The 19257-nt window shown below is 32.0% G+C and overlaps 1 protein-coding gene across 1 annotated transcript in view; it reads right to left on the reverse strand.

The window, feature by feature from the left end:
* Positions 1-897: 897 nt before the first annotated feature.
* LOC111694863 (RNA pseudouridylate synthase domain-containing protein 2) overlaps positions 898-19257 on the reverse strand; it is a 32913-nt gene continuing 14553 nt past the window's right edge. The window contains exons 9-19 of the mRNA XM_023463906.1: positions 17443-17530; positions 16722-16819; positions 14958-15026; positions 13674-13727; positions 13539-13609; positions 5212-5292; positions 4903-4941; positions 3507-3679; positions 2641-2763; positions 1573-1674; positions 898-1226 (exon numbers count right to left, since the gene is read on the reverse strand). Coding sequence (XP_023319674.1) covers positions 1164-1226; positions 1573-1674; positions 2641-2763; positions 3507-3679; positions 4903-4941; positions 5212-5292; positions 13539-13609; positions 13674-13727; positions 14958-15026; positions 16722-16819; positions 17443-17530 — 961 coding nt within the window. The 3' untranslated portion in view covers positions 898-1163. The remainder of the gene's footprint in view (positions 1227-1572; positions 1675-2640; positions 2764-3506; positions 3680-4902; positions 4942-5211; positions 5293-13538; positions 13610-13673; positions 13728-14957; positions 15027-16721; positions 16820-17442; positions 17531-19257) is intronic.

Genomic DNA, 19257 nt, shown 5'->3' on the forward strand with positions numbered 1-19257 from the left:
TTGGAAAAAAAGTTTCCGGAAAAAAGTCCTAAAATTTCACATTAAAAAAGTCCTGTGGAAAAAAGTCCTTTTATTAATTAAAAGGAAACAGTCCCAGGAATCCAAAACACAGGACTTTATTTCCAGTGACATTTTTCCCAAGGACTTGAGAAAATTCGGACTTTTTTCCAAAGTTTTTATTTCCAGGTTTTTTCAAGAAACTTTTTTCCCAGGAATTTCTTACATAGATTCACTAACTCGGGCAGAAATCCCAGTTCATCCTTAAATTGCAATAAAGTTAAGTAGTTTTGGGTCATTAAAGTTTCATCCTTTGTGGGTAACCCGTAGATTAAAATACTTAAAAATAGAATAAGATTCACAAGGTACAATTTTAAGGTACAGTTTGTGTTTGAACATCGACGCCATTAATGGAGGGTTTATTATTTATTTTTATCTGTAAAAAGATAGGCTTTTATTACTTATATTAATACTAGCCTTATAGGGCGCTTCGCGCCCATCTTCTAAATTAATTGTGAACATGTTCTCTTTGTGTACATCGTAAAACAAAGCAAAAATAATTAAAATAGAAATCCTTTCGTTACGATATTCAATCAAATCACAATTCATTTTTCAAACGTTAGACTTTCAAGCTCCCCTTGGAAATAAAACATTGCTTTACGTTATAGTCAAAAAAGTTGTAGATATTAGAAAAATAACGTTACATTTCCACAAAACGCTAACGTTGGGGGTATATTCCTCTAACGTTAACGTTTAACGTTAACGTTAGGTATGAGCTCCTATAACGTTAACGTTTACCGTTCACGTTATATAGAATATATCCAAACGTTACACATTATTGTAACGTAACTTACAAAAACGTACATTTTACGTTACGTTACACTATCGTTGACATCTCTAGTACCTACAATAACTTTAACAACTTTTAAAGAACTATGGGTCTTGCAAAATAATGTTTATAAAGTGTTTTGATGTACGCCAACGGATGGCTCTTATGTACATAATATTTACCCTGATATTGCACAGGAAGACGAATTTGTGCTCTTCTTTAAATCATGTTGTAAAATGTACATAGTTTTTTACATGTACAAGATATGTACGAGACAGTGTAAGACGAAGATCGTACATTACAAAACTCAGGTTGTACACAATTAAGGTATTATAGGTTATAATTTCCAATCCGGTTCAGCCCATGAGGGTAAAGAGGTTTCATGACTCCAATTCGGACCCTAAAATATAATTTGTTATATTAAATAATTAAAATATTATATGTTATGACTTGAAGGGACCGTAATGTCAAGTGACTTTCCATTTTTAGATGTGCACTATTTAAAAATTAATATTTTTCTATTGTGTTTTTCTACAAAGGGAATTATGCAATTCCAAGCTTTAAAAGCAACGAAAGAAATTGTCAGAATTAAACAATAATTGGTCCAATCATGATTATAAAAAGATTTGATGGTATAGGTAATTTTTTTAATGTGTGCCTTTTCCCAAAATGGCACATTCTTTCAAAATGGCGTATTTTTTCAAAATGTCGTATTTTTCAATTTTTTTCTTCAAAATGGTGCTGACCGTATATCTGAGAGCGTGGAGGAACATGACTAGATCAGCTGGTCCTGGTTCCCGGTAACTCAATGAGCATTCATAGCACGCCGTGTCCATTTTCAACTTTTCCTTTAAAAAACAAAATTTTCTTTTAAGTGTTTAGGAAAGAGAAAAATCTGACTGCAGGCCTGTAACAGTTCTGTCAACTTTGTACATAGTATGATTACCAGATTCCGAAATTATAATGAATTAGAGCCTCGTCTCAAATTCGCCCAAAACCGTTTTCAATTGAGCACCGGCTTAAATCTTGAAACACTGAATACAATTTTAAGTGGAACCAACCTTTTTTGACCCGGGTTTCAAATTTAACCCGCAGCTCAAATTCTTTAAATTCAGCCTCAGTGCAAAATATCTTATGCTGATAGTTTTCAAATCTTGGTTACAGTGGAATCCATAAAATTATATGGAATAGGAAGACGACGACATTAAAACAATCTTGTGCGCGATATATTGATGTTGTTTTAAAACGAATAATTTTACCATTAGCTAAAAATTCAACTATTAATAAAAATTTGTTCGTTCACACTTCACAATTTCTCTCTTTAATTATCATTGGACTTTTTACAATCATAACTTGAATCTAACAGTCGTCCTTTAATTCCACAGTTTTATGAGTCCCACTAACAAATATTCGAAGAAATAATCTAATGATAAAAGTTTTGACGGTTCAGCAAAACTGTAAGTTTGTGCATAAAACGAAGTTAACATTTGGATATGTTTCTAAAGAAGAACTATAATAAAAAAGTTTTTATATAAACCACAGGGGAGATTAGTTAAGGATTAACCGGGGGTTTTCGGAGTCCGTAAAAAAAACCTTGAATATAAAATTATCATAAATATGATCATTTTAATTTAAATTTTTAAATTTTAACAATAAAATTGTTCTAGGACCTAATTTAATGAATTTGCAGGGTCGCTAAACTGCCATCTGTTGGTTCAAATTTGAATCACCGATTCAAATCTTTAATTTTGAATCACTGGCAGTTCATAGTTTAGCGACGTGGCTCAAATTCATTCAATTCGGTCCCCGTGTACCTTATCTGGACCTGGAGAGACAATAATCCTGGACTGATCGGATCGAAGAGACCTGTGATAACTCTCAGAGAACCTGTTCCCAGAGTTCTCCGACCCGTTCAGCTTCATTAAGGTCAACCCATCCTTATCGAATGAAAATTGTAAAATTTACTCCAAGGATAAGTGAAAGGTAAGGAAAGGCATGAAGAATGTGAAACTTAAAGGGACTGTAAAGGAAAAATGAAAGGGGGTATATTTAAGGGACTGTAAAGGAAAAATGAAAGGGGGTATATTAAAGGGACTGTAAAGGAAAAATGAAAGGGGGTATATTAAAGGGACTGTAAAGGAAAAATAAAAAAGGGGTATAGGATGAAACCTTAGAATCTCAGGCGTTGAACGATACAAATAAGACATCTATCTGATCTTCCTGTCTTTAGAAATGAATATAAAACTTTGTCAAATTTATACGAAAATTCATATATATATATATGCAATTTGTAATAAAATTTGTAGGTTTAAACAGATCATATTCAGCAAATACGAAACCAATCTAAAAAAGACTATATCCTACAGAAACCTGAGAATCTCGGGTTTGCTCCTATACCCCTTTCATTTTTCCTTTACAGTCCCTTTAAAGGGACCGGCGACGAATTTCAAAGGAACCTCTATCTAAAGAATTATGTGCTCGATTCACAACTATATTTATATCCTTGTTTGATTATCGATATAAGTAAGAAAAAAAAGTGATGAATTTTGCCAATTTAATTTATTTACTGCAAGAAACCCACTAGTCACTTAAATTGTGAAACTGCAATTGAAACTGGCTATTTTATTTATAGATAGAAAAACTATAGATATAGGGATGAGAAAAAAATCACTAAGTGTACCTCTGCCATTTCTGTCTCATAATCTCCGTCCTCTCCTAACCAGTTCTCCGTGTTGTGTATCTTGACAAGCTCCGAGATGAGGGTTTCCTCCGTCTTACCGAAGTTCCCGGATTTCCCCCTCTCATTTCCGAACACAGGGTGGTTGTATAGAGGATCGTTAACTATAGGATGACCTAAAGAACAAGAACAATTAGTAATAATTCGCAAAAAATGAAAGGGCGTATATGCTTACGGCTCAAAATAAGCGCTTTCGATCGCTTACTTCTATCTGTTGCGTCTAAAGGGAGAAAATTGTTAAAAACAACTCATACTAAAGAACGTAGCGTTCATACAAATTCAGAAATTTGCAACATTCAACTCGGATCGTCAAATAATAAATTTGATTCCTAGCAAATGATATGATATAATTTTTTTGACTTTAAAAGTGTGTGATTCTGGATAATTTTCTCAATTTTGTATTGCAAGCGGAAATGCGCAAATCACAAGCAGAAACTGCACAAGTGCAGAATTGGAAATAATCATTTTTTTTATAGAAATAAACCTTCACTCGTGGTCTTACGAAGCTTTTTATGAAACTATTGTGTACTTTATCATTCTTACTCACTTCATTGTGAATTTCATGAGAAACGTGCTATAAAGTAATCATCGTGCTATAAAGTTAATTATTAGCTATGCATTATAGCACGTGTGCTGTAAAGTTTTAATTAGTTCCCGGATTTTCTCCCAAAAATTTGGGATATTTTCAAGATATTTATTTTCAATTAAAATTGAAAATAACTTTATTTGTTTTACTTCTGCTTTGTTTCAAAGCTTATTTGATCTATAGAAATAGCATTGAAATAAGACAAGAACACAAACGTTTCAAAAATTACCTATATCACTATTATTTTGGCACAACATGCTATACAGTTTTTGGACTTAAACTTTCTCTATACGATGAAGGTTCTCGCCTTTTTAGGTTATATTAAAAGGCTTTCATCTTCTCGATAAAGAGAAAATTTCTGTCCAAAAACACTTCGATCACCAAAATAACAGCTTGACATAAATAGTTATAATGGTACCGTGACAAATCAGACACGTTTATAGGTCGCTTTTGTTCCTTTGAAGAGCAAGGGATACGGCTTAATTAGTCAGATATAGACTAAATATAGAGGTTAAAAAATCAAAAGTCAGTAACCCCTCAAATGAATTTAGTTAAAAATCCGTTGCGCTCTCTTTATAATCAAACCTAAAAGTTTATTTCATCTTTTGTTCCTTACCATTGTATTAAAATCATAATTTTTTTTAAGTTTTGTATGAATTATCCATTTTTTTAAAGAATGCTTAATAAATTGTGCTTAAAACTTAATTGCATCATAAATGAATTGTAGTTATAGTTACACAAAAAAAATTGTACCTAGATACTGAAAATGCACTCGGATCTGATGCATCCGTCCTGAAAAAAACACAGATGCATTGATATTCAAGGAAAAAATCATATTTTTAATGTTTCATAATTCATGCACGTTTTTTGCTCTCTTGCCCGCAACTAGCAAATAAAAATGGCTGCGCAGAGCCGATACTAGCGTCTTCCGATCCCCTGGCGGTTGGTTGAACTTGCAAAGCGCCAAATTCAAATATATCAACTCTCTCAAATTAGTTCAAGAGATTGAAAAAATCCGAGAAATTAAAAAAATTTCAAAATAAATAAATTTATTGCCCATACCTGTATGTGGTCTGGCAATAACCACGCTAGTTTCCCCGTTATAGCTGAGCCGTTCAAACTCTGTCCAACTATCCTTGCCACCTAGATAGATATACAAAATATGTAAAAAAGTCCTTTTGAACAAAAGCTATAAGGACAAGCATGTTGCAATTTTTAATTTAAATGTCCACGGCTGCTAAAAAGTATAAGCGAGTTTGTGAGGTAAAACCAAAGACCTTGTGAAGATTTAATGCATATCTTTCAGTAGTCTGGATTTCTGTGGATATCCTAGACCTTTTTATAATTCAAACAATGAATGTTAGATCCAATAGTCTGTTTGAAATATCAATGGTTTACACCATCAGGTTAAAAATATACAGGAATTATTAGAAGTATTGAATTAGAATTTTATATTAAGGAACTAATAACTATACCTATACTATAATTTTATATTAAGGAACTTATAACTATAACTATACTATAATTTTCTAATCTTTGAACCTTTACAACGTATTCGGATATAAACATTGATATTTGAAACTTTTAATCTGGCTAAATTCATGGATTGAATAGATGCAAAGGTTCGCAACATCAAACTGCAAAGATATAAGGATTAAGAAATTTAAGTATAAGGAGAATAATCAGCTCCTCTGTTCTTTAAATTATATATTTTGAGACCTTTCATTAAAAGGTGTTTTTACTTGTCTTACAGTTAAACCCTAAATGAGCCATACATCGAAAGAATTTATTAGATGTCGTCTTGACCATTTTTCAATGAGTTTTATACTATTTTACGTAAATCTCAGTATTTGCGAAAATAAATAAATTGCCATGAATATGCGGGAACAGTTTTGAAGAGCTCCATCTAATTATTTTATTAAAAAACTAAATATCTGCAACATTATATTATCAAAAAGTGAAGAATACGACATTTGATGAATTCTTTCGATGTATCGCTTATTTAGGGTTTTAGTGTAGTTAGTTCCATCGTAACTTTAGCAATATTGTCAAAGTCTAATTTTTTAAACACAGATAAAAATGTTTTGTTTTTAAAGTTTACCCCATAGATTAATTAAAATAAGAGACGACATCTAGTGTTCTATCTGTTATTTTAATTAATCTATGGTTTATCCACTCTGAAGATAAAAAATATCCAATTTTTATGAGTCAAAGGGAGTATTTAAAATTATATATATATATAAATATTTAATATATTTAATATTTAATTTATATATTTAATATAATATATATATATATATATAAGAACAATATAAAGATGTGTATGCAAAATATCCAAGGTTCTTTTAGTATTCTATCCGTTTTTTGGCGGTTGAAAGCCTTAAGATTATCCAATATGATATTGGACGCTCTTGTAGAAGTATATACAAGTATACAAGTTCAAGGAAATGCTTCTCCTAGATTGGGAATTATATCAAGAGAAGTTTTGAAAGATAAGGGTATTTAGTTGTTAACAAACAAAACATATAATATTCAACCATTATACATTAATAATCACCATTTGTTACAGTTTACAATTTATACATATATATATATATAAGGAAACAGACAGTATAAATTCAGAAAGTCGTCTCTGAAGTCTCATTTTTTGTGGGTATCCCTGTATCTAAACTATACGTACTGAAGACTCTAAAGCCCAGTGGAAAACTGGTTCTAAATAGAAAAAAAAACAGAAATTTGTAGAATGAGATAAAAAAATTTACAAAAAAGCTATTTAAAAAAACACACCAATTAGAATTAGAAAAGCAATATCATAATTTGAATTTGGTTTACTCAGTTACTAGGTGCGTTTTTAAACAATTAAAGATTTTGGTAAGATTTTGGTTTATATTCCTATAATGAAATAATAGTGAACTTATCGAGAGTACAACTTTGCATTGTCAGGCATAACTTAATTTTTGCGGAGTACTTTAAGCGTAAGAATCCCCGCGTAAATGTCTCAATTCTGAGCTCAAAACGAAGCGCATCTTATCCCGTGCATTTTACATAAATCAATAAAATAGACTTATCTCCATCTTAATAATAAAAGATTAAGAATCGGAAAATATTTTGACGGAGGAATGTAGATAATATATTCCGTGTTTACTAATTATTGTATTTACTGGATTATGTGGGATAATTATGATAATGATGGTCCCTCTAATTAGTTTTATTGGGACCAATCTTGTCTAATTCCATCCATCAGTCTTACTTTCAGCCTTTATACTTCCAGTCCTACTTCCAGCCTTACTACTAGTCTTACATCCAGTTTTACTTCCAGTCCTTATACTTACAGTCTTTCTTCCAGTCTTACTTAAGTCTTTCTTCCAGCCTTTATACTTCCAGCCTTACTTTCAGTCTTACTTCAGTTTTACTTCCAAACTTACTTCCAGCCTTACTTCCAGTTTTACATCCAGTCTTTATAATTCCAGCCTTACTACCAGCCTTATTTCCAGTCTTACTTCAGTCTTACTTCAGTCTTTCTTCCAGCCTTTGTACTTGAAGCCTAACTTCCAGTCTTACTTCAGTCCTACTTCCCGCCTTACTTCCAGCCTTACTTCCAGTCTTACTTCCAGCCTTACTTCCAGTCTTACTTCCAGCCTTTATACTTCCAGCCTTACTTCCAGCCTTAATACTTCCAGCCTTACTTCCAGTCTTACTTCCAGCCTTTGTATTTCCAGCCTTACTTCCAGTCTTACATCCAGCCTTACTTCCAGTTTTACTTCCGGCCTTAATTTCAGTCTTACTTCCAGTCTTGCTTTCAGTCTTACTTCCAGTTTTACTTCAAGTTTTACTTCCAGTCTTTATACTACCAGCCTTACTACCAGCATTACCTCCAGCCTTAGTTCCAGCCTTACTTTTAGTCTTACTTCCAGCCTTACTTCCAGCCTTTGTACTTCCAGTCTTTCTTCCAGCCTTTATACTTCCAGTCTTACTTCCAGCCTTACTACCAGTCTTACTTCCAGCCTTACTTCCAGTCTTACTTCCAGTCTTTCTTCCAGCCTTTATACTTCCAGCCTTACTTCCAGCCTTACTTCCAGTCTTACTTCCAGTCTTTCTTCCAGCCTTACTTTCAGTCTTACTTTAATCTTACTTCCATTGCTTTACTTCCAGCCTTAATTCCAGCATTACTTCCAATCTTACTTCAGTCTTACTTCCAGCCTTACTTCAAATCTTACTTCCAGCCTTACTTCCAGCCTTTGTACTTCCAGCCTTTCTTCCAGTCTTACTTCAGTCTCACTTCCATTGCATTACTTCCAGCCTTTATACTTCCAGCCTTACTTTCAGTCTTACTTCAGTCTTACTTCCAGCCTTACTTCCAGCCTTTATACTTCCAGCCTTTATACTTCCAGCCTTACTTTCAGTCTTACTTCAGTCATACTTCAGTCTTACTTCAGTCTTACTTCAGTCTTACTTCAGTTTTACTTCCATTGCATTACTTCCAGCCTTTATACCGTCAGCCTTACTTCCAGCCTTACTTCCAACCTTACTTCCCGCCTTTATACTTCCAGCCTTTCTTCCGGCCTTACTTTCAGTCTTACTCTAGTCTTACTTCCATTGCATTACTTCCAGCCTTAATTCCAGCATTACTTCTAATCTTACTTCAGTCTTACTTCAAGTCTTACGTTATTCAATTCCTTTCTTTCTAACTTTCAAGTGACCCTCCATTGCTAGGGTGATATGTCAGATTCACTATTGTGCCCTTAAAGGCTTTGTCTGATATTAAGACAGTGATAACCAGGAAATTCTGAAATAGAAAGTTGATTTTTAGACTCAAGTTATGACTTTAAATGTTCCAATGAACATGAAGCACAGTAAATGTGCAAAGTAAACAGACCCATTTTACTTAATAAGTGATTTAATAACTTACTGATAAAGCAATTTGTTTTATAACAACATCAAATGTAATTTAGTTTTGCAGTTGCTCCAACGTCGTCTTCCCATTCTACATTTTTCTGGTTTCACTGTATGTTTTCATGCTGAACCTTATTTCCTGATAAGATGACAAAGACAGTATTCAATTGAAGGATTGGATTGTTAGAATTTAAAATAAAACCCGAAAAAGTTGATGGTAAAGCCCACCTGAAAACAAATTGAAAACATAATATTTCAAGTGAACCCATAATCTAAGTGTTGCACGCTAGATTCGCAACAGTACCCTTTTCACATTTCCCGTAGTTATTTCTTCTTGTTCTTCAAACCTGCAAGTAAATTTTGTGAAGTAACCGCAATTTCAAGTTATCAATTTCAAGACGGAAAAATAAGAATATTTTTGTAATTTCTTGTCAGACAAAGAATTAAGAGTAAATTTGCGAATCGGTAACGGCCCCGTTCAAATGGAGAGTCACTGGAAATTAGGTTAACAGCCTTTTTAAGGTTTTACTATATTTTCTAGGTCATTATTTTGGGCTGTTTTTTTTAAAGACTACCCTGCAGAGCTCGCCTAATTCCTTAAGTCGAGCTGAAGATCTTTCAACTGTCGATCACGTGACACAAGCTGTCGTCAGAGTTGGGTCTTAAAGTCGGGTGTAAGGAATTACGAGTCGAGCCAAAGTTTTTAAATCTTTCACAATCTTTTTATGGAAAATATATCCAACTTTTTTCCTTTTTTCTCACCATTTAATTTAGTCTTCAATTTTTTTTCTTTTTCCTAATCCATTTGTATTTACAAAATCCATTAATCCATAAATCCATTAATCTAATAATCCGTTAATCTATTAATCCATTAATCTGTTAATCTATTAATCTATTAATCTATTAATCTATTAATCTATTAATCTATTAATCTATTAATCTATTAATCTATTAATCCATTAATCCATTAATCTATTAATCTATTAATCTATTAATCTATTAATCTATTAATCTATTAATCTATTAATCCATTAATCCATTAATCCATTAATCTATTAATCTATTAATCTATTAATCCATTAATCTATTAATCTATTTATCTATTAATCTATTAATCCATTAATCTATTAATCTATTAATCTATTAATCTATTAATCCATTCATCAATTAATCTATTAATCTATTAATCTATTAATCCATTCATCTATTAATCCACCTATCCCCTACTTCAGGGGCGTAAATAAGGATTGTGTAGGGGTGGGTAAATTTTTATAATGTGGCGCGCCAAATTTTTTTTACCACCCTAGAATTTTTTTACCCCACCCCCCTCCACCCCTAGAAAAATATCATGATGTATATCAAATTATTGGTTTTAGTTGGGCTTCATTTGCATTTTCCACTCATTTCTGGCATTTACATACTCCATCAAATAAAGGCTTCATTTCCTACCTTTCAGCTTTCACCATGTTTTATATCCTTCATTATAGTCATACATTTCACATTAACTTCAAAGATCTCTAAACAACTGAATTTATTTTAAGTAACATAAAAAATAGTTTTACTCTAAGAGGAAAACGATGTTGCTTTTTTAAATCTTTAGAAAAGCTACTCTGCAAAACTTTGAAAAAAATATTGTCTTTGTTTATATTCTAATTTCCAGAGGAACAACTAGCACTTTTGCTAGGCGGGGGGGGGTGGGTGCAAAATATCTGGGGTGTAGGGGGGGGCTTGCCACCCCTTTAGAAAATTTTTTTAAATAAAAGTGCTTTTTTAAGGGTTTGACGACGATCGAAAGGAAATTTTCAGTTGTTGCATGCAGATTTGGCTGTGTTCAATTCAAATCGTTTTTTTCTTGTGTTTTAAAAAAAAATTATAATTTCAACAATTGTAAAATTAACGATACGAGTCAATCAATTCTTTTCATGTGTGCGCGGAGCGCCAAAGAAAATTTGTTGAGTACCTTGTTTAATTACAGATATAATTACAAGAAATAATCATTTTTATATTCTGAAAAAAAACATCAAATACATAGATAATTTTAATCATCTTCATTGAAAAAGGACAGATAATGTTACATTTTCTCCTGAAGTTATTGAATATGATTAATCATTCTAACCAACATTCATAATCTTATTTCATTTTCGATCTTATAGAAGTTCGTTCAAAGAAGATAAACAGGTTACAGTTATTAAATATGATAATCAGGTAGAAGTTTGCCAGGTTCAGTCTCAGAATGTTCTCTAGACTTGGAACTGAGTTTTTACCACAAACTCAAATATTCTAATTCCTAAATCTTTGCACCGAGTGGTGTAAACCTTCGATATTTCAATATTTTACCAAAATAATTCAAAGTTTGAATACAGTTCGGAACTTTTTTACATTAAATGTTTACAATAGCTTTTACTAATTTCTAATTTAAAAATTTTTCTTATAGTTAATGTAGTATGTTAAGATCTTAAATAAATCTAATATGGAAATGACATTATTTAGAAATAAAAATGTATTCTTCATTGCCCATACCCTTTTTTATATCAAAAAAACATCTAATTGTAATGACATTGACTATTACTTTAGAATTTAGAATCATTTAGAATATGTTGACTTAAAATCTGAAATATCTGAAGTATCTGCACATTTATTCATTTCCACTGAAGGGGGGAGGGGGGGGGTTATATCTTATTTTGATAATACTGGAAGACCTAAGACAAGTTCCTTAGCTAACTAATCCGGCTGTTTATTAAACCATTGCAAGCTAGACAAAAGGTGACAGTAAAATCTACCTCTTTGTACGACTTTGTGACCTCGTAGCTCCTCTAATTTTAGTTTTATGCACAAGAATGAAATAAAGCAAATTTATCAGTGCTGGGAATTTTTTTTGAATTGTGGATATCGGGATTAATGCTTGATCCACTCTTTTTTCCTAATCTCCAGATTAAATAATGCTTGTTCTCGTCTTGCTGTTAATCTCCAGGTTATTTAACCGATCGGGATTAATGATATCTCATTCTAAAGTTTTCAGTTCCGGTTGCATATAAGAAAGGAATTGAGTCTTTGTCACAAACGCAAATTTTTTAATCCCTATATCTTCGCAACCTGAATGGGTAAACCTTTGATATTTCAAACTTAGATTCTTTTATCTAACATAATGCATAGTTTGAAATATCTTAGGTCTCCGATATTGGGTTGCCAAGATATAGAGATAAGAAAATCAGAGTTTGTGGCAAAGACTCAATTCCTTTCAAACATTTTGGTTTATCTCGATTACTATTCAATAAAATAAGTTATTATAAAAAGTATATAAGATTTCAATCTTAAGTGGAATTTATTTTAGGTTGACGTGAACCGTATACCCTCTTTAATAAAGGAACTGCTCGCCACCAAATAGATGGTAACGAAGAAATAGATTAGATGGCAGTACTACAATAGATGGCAATAAGTACAATAGATGGTAACGTAGAATAGATGGCGATACTACAATAGATGGCAATAGTACAATAGATGGTTACGTAGAATAGATGGCAATACTACAATAGATGGCAATAAGTACAATAGATGGCATCGTAGAATAGATGGCAATACTACAATAGATGGCAATAGTACAATAGATGGTATCGTAGAATAGATGGCAATACTACAATAGATGGCAACGTAGAATAGATACAATTAGTACAATAGATTGCAACGCTGAATAGATGACAATAGTACAATAGATGGCAACGTAGAATAGATGGCAATAGTAAAATAGATGGCAACGTAGAATGATGGCAATAGTACAATAGATGGCAACGTAGAATAGATGACATTAGTACAATAGATGGCAACGTAGAATATATGGCAATAGTACAATAGATCGCAACGTAGAATATGTACACTCTCAGTACAGCTGTATTCTGACGTCACAAGTGTCAAAATTCAGTTTTTGTGTCCGACAAAATTATTAATAAAAGTGATAATTTTAGAATAAAGAGCTTGTCTTTCAGTAAGATAAGTGCAATTATTATACTTTTTATTTAATCTTGGAAAACATGTCAAATAATGTGAGAAAATTTCGTTTTCAAGGGAGATGTCCGGTCGTCCGATTCTGTATCCGTCCCTTTTTAACCTTTATAATAGTCACAATAAGAGACTAGACAAGTATTGTCATTTTTCTACCTTAAAAGATGTTTAATTCTGACAAAATTTTTTGATGTTTTAACAGCATAAATCCACTAGTCATCTTTACAACGAGAGCATAATTGGAAATTGATTTTTCAGCTTAAAAAATAATCAGTACAAATGGAGCGTGAATAAAAATTAACATCTTTGGTACTTTTGTGATTTAAATTGCTCTTTACAGAAACATCGAATAAAAAAAACAGTACCAATCGATTCATTGTTAATCATAATTCAACCTGAATCGTCTTTTTGTAAACACTCCCTGAAAACTCATATTTCGAATATAGATTTTGAAAAAGTAAAAAAAATGTACAACATATTTTTGGGACTTTTTTACTGACCTGGAGAAACCTTACAGACTCCTATTTTGTAGCTGATCACTTCCATTGGCTCTCTACATTGCACCAAACCTCTTGGGGGGAAAAATAAGATAAAATAGTTTGGTTTTTTGAAAATTTATTTCTGAAATAACTTACTTTGGGAATTTTCCTTGAACTCTGCAGATATACTCTTTTCGAACCAACCTATTCCTGAAAAAAATACAATTTTCGAACCAACCTATTCCTGAAAAAAATACAATTTTCGAACAAACCTATTCCTGAAAAAAAATACAATTTTCGAACCAACCTATTCCTGAAAAAAATACAATTTTCGAACCATCCTATTCCCGAAAAAAATACAATTTTCGAACCAACCTATTTCTGAAAAAAATACAATTTTCGAACCAACCTATTCCTGAAAAAATTACAATTTTCGAACCAACCTATTCCTGAAAAAAATACAATTTTCGAACCAACCTATTCCTGAAAAAAATACAATTTTCGCACCAACCTATTCCTGAAAAATATACAATTTTCGAACCAACCTATTCCTGAAAAAAATACAATTTTCGAACCAACCTATTCCTGAAAAAAAATACAATTTTTGAACCAACCTATTCCTGAAAAAAATACAATTTTCGAACCAACCTATTCCTGAAAAAAAAATACAATTTTCGAACCAACCTATTCTTGAAAAAAATGCAATTTTCGAACCAACCTATTCCTGAAAAAAATACAATTTTCGCACCAACCTATTCCTGAAAAAATTAAATTTTTTCGGGTTTAAGTTTTTTTGTGACAGAAATGCCCGGTGTCCAAATAATATGGGAATTAGGACAGCTTCAAGTTTATGATTTTCTATGTTTACTGGGACACCCTGTAGTAAAATTCATGTATTGACATATTTTCAATGTCCCGAAAGAGTCATATCGCAAGTTCAATTTGAAAACAAATTACAGATATAGGACTCATAGGACACGGGTAATTTCTTATTGTGTTATTTTTTAAAAATTAATTTGCGGATTTTACGCAATGTAAAAAATTTATCATCTTTTAATGGAAATTATTATTATCTTCTCAACTGTTGCTAAGCTAAAAATTGAAATGGTACCGTTGTGAATTGGGCTTTCAACTTTACGCTAACAGTCCCTCTAGCCAACAAACACATTATATTTGTCAAACTCACCCCGGACTAACTAGCAATCGGGTTCTTCTATCGAAATCTAATTCAATCATCTTTTAACTTAAGGATTTATTTAATCTATACTTTTTCATTCAAAATGCATATGCCGACAAAAAAAGTAATCCGAAAAAAGGCTTTTAAATTATGTTTAATGGGTCCAATACAAATTGTGGTCAAAAGTTACAGCTTTCTGGAATATTGACAGAACCGTTAAACTATAAACATTGAACAATGTAAAAAATTGGGATTACCAATACCTAATCTGAGTTTCTATATCTTTGGCCTTGGCAGGACTTCGACCAAACATGAGTAGTCCTGAGGTTAATCTGTAAAAAGATATATTTAACAAATGTTCCCCTGTATATCTGTCCAGTCTATGAATAGTTCTAAGTAAACTGTATCCCCTATGAATAGTTCTCAGTAAACTGTATCCCCTGTAAATCTGTCCAGTCTATGAATAGTTCTAAGTAAACTGTATCCCCTGTATATCTGTCCAGTCTATGAATAGTTCTAAGTAAACTGTATCCTCTGTATATCTGTCTAGTCTATGAATAGTTCTCAGTAAACTGTATCCCCTGTAAATCTGTCCAGTCTATGAATAGTTCTAAGTAAACTGTATCCCCTGTATATCTGTCCAGTCTATGAATAGTTCTCAGTAAACTGTATCCCCTGTAAATCTGTCCAGTCTATGAATGGTTCTAAGTAAACTGTATCACCTGTATATCTGTCCAGTCTATGAATAGTTCTCAGTAAACTGTATCCCCTGTATATCTGTCCAGTCTATGAATAGTTTTAAGTAAACTGTATCCTCTGTATATCTGTCCAGTCTATGAATAGTTCTAAGTAAACTGTATCCCCTGTATATCTGTCCAGTCTATGAATAGTTCTAAGTAAACTGTATCCCCTGTATATCTGTCCAGCCTATTAATAGTTCTCAGTAAACTGTATCCCCTGTATATCTGTCTAGTCTATGAATAGTTCTAAGTAAACTGTTTCCCCTGTATATCTGTCCAGTCTATTAATAGTTCTCAGTAAACTGTATCCCCTGTATATCTGTCCAGTCTATGAATAGTTCTCAGTAAACTGTATCCCCTGTATATCTGTCCAGTCTATGAATAGTTCTAAGTAAACTGTATCCCCTGTATATCTGTCCAGTCTATTAATAGTTCTCAGTAAACTGTATCACCTGTATATCTGTCTAGTCTATGAATGGTTCTAAGCAAACTGTATCACCTGTATATCTGTCCAGTCTATGAATAGTTCTAAGTAAACTGTATCCCCTTTATATCTGTCTAGTCTATGAATGGTTCTAAGTAAACTGTATCCCCCGTATATCTGTCCAGTCTATGCATAGTTCTAAGTAAACTGTATCCCCTGTATATCTGTCTAGTCTATGAATAGTTCTAAGTAAACTGTATCCCCTGTATATCTGTCTAGTCTATGAATAGTTCTAAGTAAACTGTATCCCCCGTATATCTGTCCAGTCTATGAATAGTTCTAAGTAAACTGTATCACCTGTATATCTGTCTAGTCTATGAATAGTTCTCAGTAAACTGTATTCCCTGTATATCTGTTTATACCTATCTAGTCTATGAATGGTTCTATGTAAACTGTATCCTCTGTAATATGTATATACCTATCTAGTCTATGAATAGTTCTAAGTAAACTGTATCCCCTGTATATACCTATCTAGTCTATGAATAGTTGTAAGTAAACTGTATCCACTGTAATCTGTTTATGCTTATCTACTCTATGAAAAGTTGAAAGTAAACTGTATCCTCTGTAATCTGTTTATACTTATCTAGTCTATTAATGGTTCTAAGTAAACTGTATCCTCTGTAATCTGTATATACCTATCTAGTATATGAATGGTTCTAAGTAAACTGTATCCTATGTAATCTGTATATACCTATCTAGTATATGAATAGTTCTAAGCAAACTGTATCCTCTGTAATCTGTATATACCTATCTAGTATATGAATAGTTCTAAGTAAACTGTATCCTCTGTAATCTGTATATACCTATCTAGTCTATGAATGGTTCTAAGGTTCCTTAGACCATGTTCCTTGGCTAAGATGAAAACCATGGTGTTGTGTCTGTACCTTCCACAGGGATGAACCTAAACCACAGAATTGATCTATTATCTAATTTTTTTAGTTATTTAGTTGTCTAGTTGTCTAGTTATTTAGTTGTCTAGTTGTCTAGTTGTCTTGTTGTCTAGTTGTCTAGTTGTCTAGTTGTCTAGTTATCTAGTTGTCTAGTTGTCTTGTTGTTTAGTTGTCTAGTTGTATAGTTGTATAGTTGTCTAGTTGTCTAGTTGTCTAGTTGTCTAGTTATCTAGTTGTCTAGTTATCTAGTTGTCTAGTTATCTAGTTCTCTAGTTGTCTTGTTGTCTTGTTGTCTAGTTGTCTAGTTATCTTTATATATTTACCGGTATAGATGGCGGTTTGTCTACGACGACTATATCAGTATCTGTCTAGATGTTTAGTTGTCTAGTCGTCTTGTTGTCTATTTATATATTTACCGGTATTGATGGAGGCTTGTCTGCGACGACTATATCGGTATCTTTCTAGATGTCTAGTTGTCTAGTTGTCTTTTTATATATTTACCGGTATAGATGGAGGTTTGTCTACGACGACTATATCAGTATCTGTCTTGATGTCTAGTTGTCTATTTGTCTAGTTCTCTAGTTGTCTAGATGTCTAGATGTGTAGTTGTCTAGTTGTCTATATATATATTTACCGGTATTGATGGAGGTTTGTCTACGACGACTATATCAGAATCAGAATAAAGTATTTTTATTTTCTCCGCTGAAACTGGAATCTCATGTCTTAAATAGTAAATAATTCATTTATCTTTACAAGTACATTGTACAGGGTGTCTTAGTAGACATTATACAGGGTGTCCTAGTATAAGTACATTATACAGGGTGTCCTACTAGACATGAAAGTTGAGAAACGGCTGAAAAGTTGATCTTTTTTTATATTCTCCCAATTAAATGTCCTGTCTATGAAAAGTCCTGTCTATGAAATGTTGTGTCTATGAAATGTCCTATCTATGAAATGTTCTATCTTTTAGGCATCATGAACATTAAAACTGAGCCAACCGCCCACCTAGGGTTTGTGGATTAAGACCTAAAAAAATAATTCGATAAAATTTGTTTATTGTCCATAATCACTACATAGGGCCCAAAAGTTACACTTGCCATAAGTTACACTTGTTATAAGTTACACTTGCCTTAAGTTACACTTGCCTTCAGTTACACTTGCCATAAGTTACACTTGCTATAAGTTACACTTGCCTTAAGTTACACTTGCCTTAAGTTACACTTGCCATAAGTTACACTTGCCATAAGTTACACTTGCCATAATTACCTAAACCTTAACCATAATTTTCTAATTCTTAATTTTTAAATTTTTCAAAGTTCGTTTTCAAATTCGTGTAAGTTATAACATGTAATATTTGAAAATTATTTTGGTGGCTTATACACTGATTTTTCCGACTTCAAATTGGACGGTTTTTGAAAAATAGTTTTGATCGCATTATTTTTTTTATGTCTTAATGCACAAACACACGGTGGGGGGTCATAAATCGATCACCTCTAACTATCTTTGAAATTTTATATCTATGAAATGTGATATCTATGTAATGTAATATCTATGTAATGTAATATCTATGTAATGTAATATCTATGAATTTCTTTATCTATGAAATGTACTATCTATGATTTTCTTATCTATGAAATGTTCATTTATAAAATGTCTTTATATGAAATGTCCCAACACCATAAAAAGTACTACTATAAGTTTTTAGGGAGGTAAACCACCTTATGGAAAGCCTTTGAGTTCCTGAACTTTTTTTTTAATAGAAATTCTGTAATTTTTTAGCTAGGTTCAAAATCAAAGACGACTTTTAAGTCGTCTTTAAATGTCATATTCAGAGGTAAACTCTGTATTATTCATGAAAATATGATAATCAAACCAATGACAATGATTTCTAGTTAAAGGGATATTTTAAAAAACATTGTTGAAATTTAAATTAAAATTAAGACTCAACGAAACTTATGTTTAACTTAAAATTTCAAATAATGTTTTTTTAATTCTTACTTTTCTGAGGGATTGAACTTTTTCTTAGTGCAAAATGTACAAGTTACAATTTTAGTGAAAAAATTGTTCATGTTCATGCTCATTGAAACTTTTAAACTTCAAGGTATTGTACAATATTTAAAAATTAAATTATGATATCTGTTATGACTTATTAGCTGTTTGTGACTGTGTTAAATATGATTTTCAGAAATGTAATTTTGGGATGTTTGAAATCATGATTTCAAAGTAATAAAACGTAATTTCAAGAAAGTCTCAATTAAAAAAAAACCCTTAAACATTTGTCCCAGCAAAATTAATTGTGTTATCATTGTTTTCTATCATAAACTTTTTCTTTCTGTCTTAAAGTTGAGAAATGATGAGAATTATCCTTTCAATATCCTTTCAATAATCTTTCAATATCCTTTCATTATCCTTTCAGAATCCTTTCAATATCCTCTCTTCTCAACTGTTG

The sequence above is a fragment of the Eurytemora carolleeae genome, unplaced genomic scaffold, assembly GCF_000591075.1.
Source record: "Eurytemora carolleeae unplaced genomic scaffold, Eaff_2.0 scaffold67, whole genome shotgun sequence".
In the NCBI taxonomy this organism is placed as follows: Eukaryota; Metazoa; Arthropoda; class Copepoda; order Calanoida; family Temoridae; genus Eurytemora; species Eurytemora carolleeae.